The 11,076-nt window shown below is 44.6% G+C and overlaps 1 protein-coding gene across 1 annotated transcript; it reads left to right on the forward strand.

The window, feature by feature from the left end:
- The first annotated feature begins 3,033 nt into the window (after positions 1-3,033).
- Positions 3,034-10,068, forward strand: KLHL26 (kelch like family member 26). The gene is made up of 2 exons (XM_009279742.2): positions 3,034-3,156; positions 6,344-10,068. Exon 2 carries the CDS (start codon positions 6,348-6,350, stop codon positions 7,923-7,925), a length of 1,578 nt encoding a protein of 525 aa, XP_009278017.2. The 5' UTR covers positions 3,034-3,156; positions 6,344-6,347; the 3' UTR covers positions 7,926-10,068.
- The last annotated feature ends 1,008 nt before the right edge of the window (positions 10,069-11,076 follow it).

Genomic DNA, 11,076 nt, shown 5'->3' on the forward strand with positions numbered 1-11,076 from the left:
AGGCTTCCTTTTTTTTTGGTTTTTTTTGGGGTTTTTTTTTTTTTTTTTAGTCTGACATCCAACTGCTGCCTCCCTTCTTCCTCTGTTCCTAATGCAGTGCAAGGAGTGGAAGGCAAGGCCATGCGGCATAATGCGTGTTGTGCTACGGTGTGCCCCGTGGTACGGCAGCCTGGTTTGAGCCAAGCCTGCTTTTATCACAAATCCCTTTTTACTAACCGCGGTGCATACAGCATTTGTTGCTGTTTTCTCACCTCTTCTCCTCCCGCTTCGTTTTTTGTAGTCTTTTACTTGATTTCTCATGCTTTGTGTGGATTTTATTTTGCTTCCAGCTTACGTGTTTCTTCTACAAGTTCTTTTTTTCCCAGACTGAAGAAAACTGGACATTATCAATGCTTCTCTTACTGTTTGGTTTCGTTTTGCCTTTTTTTTCCCCTGGAGGATTGTGTAATCATTGGATCCTTTCATTCTATACCTGTAAATAGACAAAGGAACTAGTACAGGGAGTTTTTTTCAGGGGTAGCTGTTCACAATTACCTATTGAAATGAATCGCACGTGCAAACACGTTTATTCCAGCACAGAAATATCTACCCGCCCAGATTTAGCCCTCCATCTACTTTAAACTTACACTCCGGTTATTAACAGTGCCTGTAAAAGTTAATTGAGAAAAAGGAAAAAAAGAGGAATGTTTGTTCAGGTAAAGCTTGTTGTTTGAAGAGGCACCCGCACTGGGAGGGTTGTGGATATAGTGAAAGCAATCCTATATGGGTAAGCCCTTAGGCTGGGAAAAGGAATATTTAAAATTGGTCTGAAAAAAACACTGAAGAAAATTCCCCTGAGAAGAATCCCGCAGGGGATCAAGTCTAATGAAGTTATGGTAAACTCAGGAGTTACCGTCTCCCAGATGAGCTGCCAGAGCTGTGTGTGCGTATTTTACCTGTCCAGCGTGAAGCAAAATGGGTTTGCTCAGTGAACGATATGGTATTCAGAGGCAAGATCATTTCCTTGCTTATGCTCGATGTTTCCTCCTTTCGACTCCAGCGAATCAAAGCCATTGTTCCAGAGAGGAGAGTAAAATGAGTTTGACATGATGAATATTCATGCACTCCCTCCCTCCAGCCTCTTTCCTCTTTCGCCATGGGAAGAGTTGGAGAGGATAGACATTTCTTGGCTCACGGAGTAATGGATAAAGGTCTTGTCAGCAACTGACTTTTTGCTAATCCTTTTTATTATAGGGAGGATGTTGTAGCTGGACTCCACTCTCTGAACTAAAGACTTTTTAGTATGCTTTGACTTTAAGGTAGGGATTTCGGATCTGTGCTACAAGAAACACAGCTGACCGGTATCAGTCATCCCAGTAGGAACTCGTATGAATTTGGAGGAGCGTTCCCAAGCCTGAGGAGTTTTGAAAGAGACTGCAAAGATTTGATATCTGCATCCTGCAGCATCCCAAAGAGCTCTAGAGCTACTCGCACAAAGCGGCTGCCCTCTCAGTGCTCTGATGAACATCACAGATTTCCCCTAACTCGCCCCTTCTGTAAAGCTTGCAGGAAATTGCAGTCCGATAAGTTAGGCAAGTAGCAAGTCCTGTCCATTGTTCCTTATTGTTTGAGGATTGTTTACATCCCCTTTTTGGTTGTCCCATCTCCCTGACTCTTCTCTGACCTTGCCTATTTGTTTCGTCCATTGTGTGTGGCTTTTGTTGTTGTTTAGGTAGTGAACTCTTGGGGACAATTGTTAGCAAATGATGGGATTATACAGCCCCTAGCACACTGGGACCTAGTCTCTGTACTATTTTTTTTGGCTTTGTTGCTATATTCTACCTAAGTAATAACAATACTACCCTTTAAGTACAGTACTAAGCGCGCTCTCCCACTGTGGACTTGGGAGCAAGTAATACAGCTTTCCAGATCCGGTATGATCTGCTTGGGATTTTTTGTCACGCTTCCATAAAAAAATATTTCTTAAAAATGCAGAGACCAAATAGCAGGATGCTTCTGAAGACATAAACCCCATCCTGAATACTGGTCCTTGTGCACGTTTTCTTCCCAGAAGGACTTGGATCTTGATCCTGAAAAGGAGTTCTGAGTCAGATTAAATTTGCAAATGAATTTAGGATTTCATGCTTCCGTTGGCGTGAGTGGACCCTGTTTGGTGGGCAGGGCGTGCTGGCCCACTATCGCCTTGCTCAGGAAATCTGCAGCATAATTGTAGTTATTTTCAGAGGAGCACGAAGCATCTAACAGTCTTTTCTACTTGTGCAGAGATACTGCTGATGTTCACCTCCAAATACAGCGTTCTCACTGACAAGTGCATCTGAGGCCAAGTGAATCTAAGAATGATGCTCTCCGCGCTGGGGAACATGTGCAAGAGGCATTGGGAAAACCAAGGAAATATTTACACTGGGAGGGGACTGTTTACAGTGCAGTTCAAACAGTTGACGTTATTTAGAGCAGCCAGTGCTATGTAATATTTTGCTTTTGCTCTTCTCATGAGGGTCAGGCATAAGGAAAGGATCAAATAGGGCTAGCAGGGCCGTCCTTGGACGGTACAGAGTCTCTAACAGCTGCAGTCAGGATAGGTGGTGAGAAGAATAAGCAACTGTGATTCAGTCTTGTGGTTGAAGTCAAGGTCAGGGTGGACTCTGGGGTAGTTGTAGTGTGGGGACACCAATGTTCGTTGGAGATTTTGGCCCCACTAGCTGATGTTTGGATGGTCTCTGAAGCCCATGTGTGCTGCAGCGTGACGGGTTGTCAGTAATGCGAAAGTATAATTTAAAAATTTGGAAGTCTCTTTTGTATTGGGAGAAGGGAATACAACTGAGGTACTGATGTCATGATGTTCTGTGTGGCTATTGAGCTGGGAATTTGCGTTCAACCTGCTTCATGTTACAGTATCTTCCCCAGCATGCTTTGTAGGTATACCACATACTGTTTTAATTTAAAACCAGCCTGTCTCTCTTGTTCTGTTTTTAGCATGGCTGACAAGAACAGCACCCTGAAATGCACGTTCTCTGCTCCTGGCCACAGCACCACTCTACTGCAGGGACTGGCCTCGCTCCGAGCTCAGGCTCAGCTGCTTGATGTCATCCTCACTATAAATAATGAAGTGTTTCAGGTTCATAAAGTTGTCTTGGCTGCCTGCAGTGACTATTTCAGGTGAGAATCCGATAGGGAAGCAGGCATTTTTACCTTTCCCACTGGTTTTCTGTTTCCCCAACCTCCCCCACCCCAACCTCCCCACCACACCCCAAAATCACAACCACGCACAACCCTTTGGAGGTATGGTTTGCCCCACGGATGTTGGTGGGATTACCTGCAGGCATGTAGAGGCTCAGAGGAAGTCCCTCTGCATACAGATGAGGTTTGTTTGACTACAGCCGCTGGGCCAAGACGCAAGTTCAAGCCCAGGTCTTGAAGCCACCTCAGCAGCATTGGTAGGTGCTCTGCCTGCTGAAGGAAACAGGCTTTTGCCCTGGAGCTACTTGAGCGGATTTTGAAGCGGCAGCGAGGGCTCTGAAATGAGTCATCCCATTGAATGATGGTGCCCATTGTAAATACACTCATGTTATCTTTAAATACCACTGATCTGTCTACAGTGCTTACTCTTCACAGGTTGAAGAGTATGAAGCGTTTTGTGTGTGCCTTTCCCAGATGCCCGGGAGATAGGGGGGAATTGTCCCGTCTTGTGTGGGTAGAAAACTGAAGCATGGAGATGAGTTTTCTCAGCCAAATTAATGCAGAGTGAGCCAACTGCAGAGCAGGAAATTCAGTCTTCAGCGAAAAACTGTATTCATCCATCTTGCCTCTGTCAAACTCTTTTGTAATGGTTCTCTGACTTGGAATGACTTCTCTTTTGAGTTAGGGATCTTTTCTGGCAGCACCAGTGGCAGCATCAAGTGAGGGGCATGCTGGAGGCAACGGGTATAGGGAAGGTTCAAAACAACGGGGAACTCGACCTGGGTGTTGTTCTAGACAGCGGGTCATAGCAAGTAAGGGTGGAGAAGGGCTGTTCAGCAGGGTTTGCAATCCCTTGACGTGTAGGCTCCTTCCTGACCTGAGCAGACTGGTTTGCTGAGCAGGTAACCGAGAGCAAGGGACTTCAGTGTCCTTTGGCATATCTCTTGTATCCCTTTGCCCGTTTCTTCAGCTGCTCTGATGATGTCTGTCTTATGTACGCGCATATTTTCTAGGCTGTTCCCTTCTCTCTCCCTTTGGTAACATAAACCTTCTAAGCTTATCACTCTCCTTAACAGGCATGCAATTAATGATGGAGCTGATCTCCCACCAAATGCTAATAGCGCTATTTGTATTCATAAATGCTGTATGCAGTGCCACTGCTAGTGTGTTTTCACTGTCGAAATACAATTGCTGAGTAGGTTTCTTGTTTTAACTTCTGTGGTGCTAAGGAAGGTTGTCCTGGGGAACAATGGCAGAATAATCTAGCTTTTGAAAATAACTCTGTTTTTATGCAGAAGTGGGGAGGGAAAAGAGTGAAATTGAGGCATTTATATAATCAGCATTTTAGAACCATAACACTTTTTAAAGGAGTTGCATTCTATTTGATGATTTGTCTTCATCGTGGCAACGATAATGCTCTTCTTTCCTTATGCACGTTCAGCTCTATGTAGCTAATGCACGAGTACACATATGTCTGCATATCCTCTGGGGCAAGGGATCAGGGCAGCATGCTGTTCTGTGACATGGGATATGCAAGGGGATTTTAGCAGAATGCTCTCATCTGCTATATGGACAAATAATTGCGAACAGTATTCCTGGTCACTCGGCTACAGAAAGCTGATTTCATATGCAGATATTTCCTTATTTAGGTCATTTAGGATTTCTTGGGTTTATGCTGGACGGCAGCAGGTTTTCTAGCCTGGTTTGGACAGGAAACTTGGAACTCCTGTCTTTTGACATTGTTCCCAAGATATTCCTTTATTCCTGTGTTGATGTAGAAGAGGAGGGTCTGTTCAGCATTTATTCTGGCTAACGTGCACCTTAGAGTCACTGCAGCTTCCTAAGGCAGCTCTAATGACACCGCGCCTTCACAATGAATTTACATTTCCGATGGAAAAGAGTAGGTTATCGATGGTGGAAAAAACAGCCCCAAATGTGCAGGCAGCTGGCAGCAGTTTAAAAGGTCTTTTGTATGACAGCCCGTAGCCTGGCTGTGATGTGTGTACAATGGCAGTGAATGGTGAAACTCCGTGTCACAGTTCTTCCAGCAACCTGTTTTGACTTTGGCTTCCCCAGAACTGCTCTGCTACTGCTTGTTGAATACTACACAGAGCGCAAACCTTTGCCCCCGAGCTACCCATATATAACAAAAACTGCTGAAATTTAATGTAATCGTATAAAAAAACAAATGTGCAGTTATGTCCCCATCACGCCCACAGGCCCCGTAGCTGGGAAATGCAGCACCGCTCTAGAAGACTGGTTTACGAGATGTCTGTGCGCAGTCCTTGGCGTGGTATGTGCTTCCTGTGGAATTTAGAAGCCTCCCAAGGAGGTGATCGAGGGCCTAATCTCTGCACGGCCTGGTCAACTGATGTGCTTGCAGCTGTGCTGTAACAAAATCTGTTGGTTTTTTTTTTTAATTGCCTGTTAGCCCCCTGCCGTCGTACTGCAACATGACAGACGTTTTCTGAAGTGGCTGCAACTCCTATTTTCTTAAGGCGTTGGGAATGAACCTCGGAGGGGAGGTTCTGTCGTGATTACCAAAGCTGTTCATATGATGTGTTGCATCTGCAATATTTAAGCCATTTCGTAGCTAGCCTACGATACGATGGGCTAACAGAAATCTTTGCCTAAAGGCAGTGCTGCAGGCAAGCTCAGAGGATCGCAGACCTCCTAAACACAGGTGTCTTCCGAAGTGTATTCTTTGTGCTCACAAATCCTGCATTTCTTTGTGCTCACAAAGTCTTTAGGGTATGGTTACCAATCTCTGCTGGTGCAGATCCCGTTGTATCCTTTGGTTGTTGAATATCGTGGATTCGTGGGTGTCCAGTGTACTACACTCCCTGCTCTGGTAGCTCTGCCTACTTCTTGAAGCTGTGTCCTGTGGTCTGCTCTTACTTATGCTGCCAGTAGGATTGAAAAACTTAACTTTCTGATAGCTGAATATTACTTCTTAGTGCACTGTTTATGCAAGCTTGATGTAAGTAATTGCATACTCTAATTTCTCCTGGCTTTTAGAGATTTAGCCTTGACTTAGTCTCCCCCTTCCCCATCCTCCCTAAGAGAATCAGTATGTTTAAAAAAATAAAATAAAATTCTGAAGCGATGCATCATTTTACACATATTTAAAGGGGGGAAAATTTTTGTTTGTGTTCTTGACCTCCAGGGCAATGTTCACAGGCGGGATGAGAGAAGCCAGCCAAGATGTGATTGAACTGAAAGGTGTATCTGCAAAAGGACTGAAACACATAATAGACTTTGCGTACAGTGCTGAAGTGACTCTTGATCTTGACTGTATTCAGGATGTGCTGGGAGCTGCTGTCTTCCTCCAGATGGTGCCTGTTGTGGAGCTCTGTGAAGAATTTCTGAAGTCTGCCATGAGTGTAGAAACGTGTCTCAATATCGGGCAGATGGCCACCACCTTTAGCCTCGCATCCTTGAAGGAATCAGTAGATGCATTCACTTTTAGGCATTTCCTCCAGATCTCCGAGGAAGAGGACTTCCTCCACCTGCCGCTGGAGCGCCTTGTTTTCTTCTTGCAGAGCAATAAGCTGAAAAGCTGCAGTGAAATAGACCTCTTCCGTGCTGCTGTCCGCTGGCTGCAGTATGACCCAACCCGCCGTGCCAATGCCAGCCAGGTCCTCTGCCACATCCGCTTCCCGCTGATGAAGTCCTCGGAGCTGGTGGACAGCGTCCAGACCTTGGACATCATGGTGGAAGATGTCTTGTGCCGGCAGTATTTGCTGGAAGCATTCAATTACCAGATCCTGCCCTTTCGTCAGCACGAGATGCAGTCCCCTCGGACCACCATCCGCTCGGATGTCCTGTCCCTCATCACCTTCGGCGGCACTCCCTACACCGATAACGACCGCACTGTGAGCTGCAAAGTCTACTACCTGCCGGATGCCAGCGTGCGCCAGTTCAAGGAGCTGACAGAAATGGAGGTGGGCAGCAGCCACTCCTGCGTGGCCGTGCTCGACAACTTTGTCTACATCGTAGGAGGGCAGCACCTGCAGTACCGGAGTGGCGAGGGAGCTGTGGATATCTGCTACCGTTACGATCCGCACCTGAACCAGTGGCTGCGCATCCAGGCCATGCAGGAGAGCAGGATCCAGTTCCAGCTCAACGTCCTCCACGGCATGGTGTATGCCACCGGTGGGAGGAACCGGTCGGGGAGCTTGGCCTCCGTAGAGAAGTATTGCCCCAAAAATAACGAGTGGACTTACGTGTGCTCCCTGAAACGCAGGACGTGGGGGCATGCTGGAGCCACGGTAGGAGACAAATTGTACATATCAGGTGGGTATGGCATTTCAGTGGAAGACAAAAAAGCCCTGCACTGCTACGACCCCGCCGTGGATCAGTGGGAGTTTAAAACCCCAATGAACGAACCCAGAGTTCTGCACGCCATGGTCAGTGCAAATAATAGGATTTACGCTCTGGGAGGCCGCATGGACCATGTTGACCGTTGTTTTGATGTTTTGGCTGTGGAATATTACGTGCCTGAAACAGACCAATGGACAACGGTGAGCCCTATGCGTGCAGGTCAGTCGGAAGCTGGCTGTTGTTTACTAGAAAAAAAGATTTATATCGTAGGAGGGTACAACTGGCATCTGAACAACGTTACAAGCATTGTGCAGGTGTACAACACAGAAACTGATGAATGGGAAAGGGACCTGCATTTTCCAGAATCTTTTGCTGGGATAGCATGCGCTCCTGTTATACTACCGCAGGTAACGACCCAGAGATAACTACGTGCGGCTGCGTCAGCCCGTGAAATCACCTCGTGTTGCATGTTATCAGGATGCTGTGTTGTTTCTTTGTTGTTTGCAAATGGTATTGTGCATTTTGTGGGTGAGGGAAGGAGAAAAATAGCTTGCGTTCCCTCCTCCATAAAGTCCCTCCTCCTCTTATGTAGTGTTCTGGCAAGCGTGTTTCATCAGAAGCACTTGTCAGCTAGTTAGACTTAACAGATGTTACAGCTGGAAAAAGCTTTTCTCTTTTTTCTGTTTTTTTTGATGGGCAGGGTGCATTTTGCCAACTTTTCATATTTTTAACAATGTTACGCATTGCAAACATTGACAGCTCAGGAGTAACTAAGTACTGTGGTATGTTTAAAAGAGTTCAGGTGTGATTTTTATTAATGGCTCCAAAAATCATTGTATGTCGCTTTGTTGTTTTTTAGCAAACAAAAAAACCAAAACCTGTATAACATACTGACCTCCAGAAGCAATAAAGGGACCGTGGGAGCTAGAAGAGCTCAGGTGCTTGGATTATGAAAGCATATTCTTGCTTTTCAAAGGTGACTGGGTTTTTTTTTCCCCCTCCTAAAAGGGGAATACTTATCCCTGCACACCTCTGGTCTCCGTTGGTTCTTCATTGCTTGGATTACACTGCAATTCCAGATCCCTTCCTCACCCCCTCCAGATAGCAGCATGATACTCTAGTCCAGAAATTCTCCCCTAATTGAGGCATCCGGAGTTTGCAACACTAAAGCCATGTTGATAGCTTGATTACATATAAACGGGCATGATTATTATTATTTTTTTAATAACTGCCAAAAATTTGTTTGGCTTTACTGGCAATAAGAGCTCTGCAGCTGTTCGTCTGGGCTGACCCACTAAAGCAGAGAGCGCCCAGAGTTTCTGGATTAGGACCCCGCTGCCTTTGCCTTTCCGATCGCTCCACCAATACGCGTTCATCCAAACCCTTTTCATACAGTAAAGGAGGTGGGTGCTACTTCTTCATAAGCTTGAAGGTTTTCTCCCTTGACTTGTAAATAAGATACTTGGCATCATCATATGATGGAAGTCTAAGTGGAATGGGGCTTTTTTTGGTTGTTGTTGCCAGTGGGTATTTTAAATTAGGAGATTCATTTTAAGATGACTCTGTCATTTTTGCAAAATCTGTGTTTACTGCACAGAATACCGTTACTTCCTGAACTTTCCTTTCCTCCAAGCCGTTTTTTCTAATTAATTTGACTGATTAATGAATTGAAAGTTTCCCCTTTTATCAGGTATTCTGTTTCAAGGGCTTTGTTTTGTATCTGTCTAAGTTTGATTTTGATGTATGCAGTCGTCTTTTTAGAGAAACTGTTGCATTCTGCTGTTAAATAAATACTGTGCTGTAACCTTTAGAGACAATATATAATGTCGGTTTTGCTAATGAATCATCAATCAGGCCTGTGTAAAGCATGAGCTCCATACCTCAGATTCACTTAAAGATGTTTTTCTCTAATAATGAAATCAAAGCACCTCTGGATATGATACGGTGAGGGCACATGCTCCTCAGTTAAGCTCTGCATTCTAAATTTTAGATAAAATGATGCGTAGTTTCATCTGTTCCTATCTATTTTGCTGGCTTGCCAGTAATAAATTAATGAAAAGTACTTGTTGTTGTATAGTATGCTGAAGTCAGTGGGCAAGCTCCGCTTTCTAGCTCTTAGGCAGTTAATTTACTCCATTCTCTGTTCATTTGGTCTGGCATAGAAGCTAGAAACACTGCAGAACAGTCTTGGCAGATAACAAGCAAATTCTGAAAGGATGAAATGTAACTTGATACAAGCTTCAAAGTTACAAAATAATGGATTTTCTTTTTTTAATGCTTCCATATGTGTATGAAAAGGGTACTTTCTTAGGTTAGTAACAAATGGAAGGTTACTTTTTGCTTTCCTATTTGTGGAATACGATTAATCCTCTTGTGAGTGTGTCATTCCTTCGTCATCGCCTTCCTAAAATACTTAGTATTCTTCCCTATTTTATTTAAATTTTCCTACCAAAAGCATTTCTATGGCAGCAATTGATGGTTTGGGTGTTCTCTAATAACTGAGTTTTTCTGAACGTGCAGCCTTAGTGCTCAAAGCCACACCACGTCAGATGACTGGAGAACCCATGCGATGACCATAGTTGGCATCTCTTCATAAGGAAACCATGCTTTATTTTTTGCTTCAAGCTTCTAAGGTACGTGCGTGTGTCGGGGGGGGGGGGGGGGGTAAAGCATGTTTGGTCTCACTTTTAAGGTCAACCTTGCAAAAATAAACTTAACCTCTGCAGTCGTCCATACTGGAATGGTGGCTTTGCAGATAGGAGGATACACAAAGCCATTCTGTAACTGTATTTAATAAACAGACCAACGGTTGCCTGCCATGCAGCAAACCTGCCTGGTTCCCATTCCCTGGCGCTGCGGAGCAGGTGCTGGGAAAGGTTTCCAGATTCTTTCACTGAGACTTGCGATAAAGCGCTGCTGTGCACCACCTCTCTTTGTTACTGGAACGTTCTTTTTATAGCAATATAACTAATTATTTTTCATAACGTTAGCTAGAAATATTCTAGCTGTTCTAAACTTAGCAGAGACTGGCTAAAATATTTGTGGAAGTGCATATCATCCATATTGATAATAAAGTTTGTTTTACCCCTGTGAAGTATGTAGTTGTGGCTCTGGGCTGTTCTGTGCATAACCTGTCCGTTATCCTGAAAATAAACGGGTTTGATTCTTTTGCTGTATTGCAACAACTTGACAGCTAGATGAGGGTGTTCACATAAATATTTAAGTGATCGTGCTCCGTGGACGGGTTGGAGAAAACGCTTTACAGGATGCCCTGCATGAAAAGCGAGTGGACTGGGCTCCTCTCTTCTTCAGGAATGAGCAAAGCCAGATAAATGTTTGATTGCACTCGGAGTCACTTATTAGTCTCAGAGCAGCAATAAACATTATAGGGGTAAACCTGATTTGGTACATTTTAAAATACCCTTGAACAGATGGGGAACAGTAAAAGCACAGCATCATTAGTTCTAGGTATTTGCAGAGTATGCATGTCCCGTTAGGGACTCCTGTCACGGCCAGGATAATAGCTTCTGTCTTCTCTGATGTTTATGGGCCTAAAATTGTACTTAAAACTATGAA

This window comes from Aptenodytes forsteri, unplaced genomic scaffold (genome assembly GCF_000699145.1).
Source record: "Aptenodytes forsteri isolate BGI_AS27 unplaced genomic scaffold, ASM69914v1 Scaffold147, whole genome shotgun sequence".
Classification (NCBI taxonomy): domain Eukaryota; kingdom Metazoa; phylum Chordata; class Aves; order Sphenisciformes; family Spheniscidae; genus Aptenodytes; species Aptenodytes forsteri.

Excerpts from the sequence above, each read along its gene's own strand:
- KLHL26 (XM_009279742.2), top strand. The coding sequence starts at position 6,348 with ATGTTCACAGGCGGGATGAGAGAAGCCAGCCAAGATGTGATTGAACTG.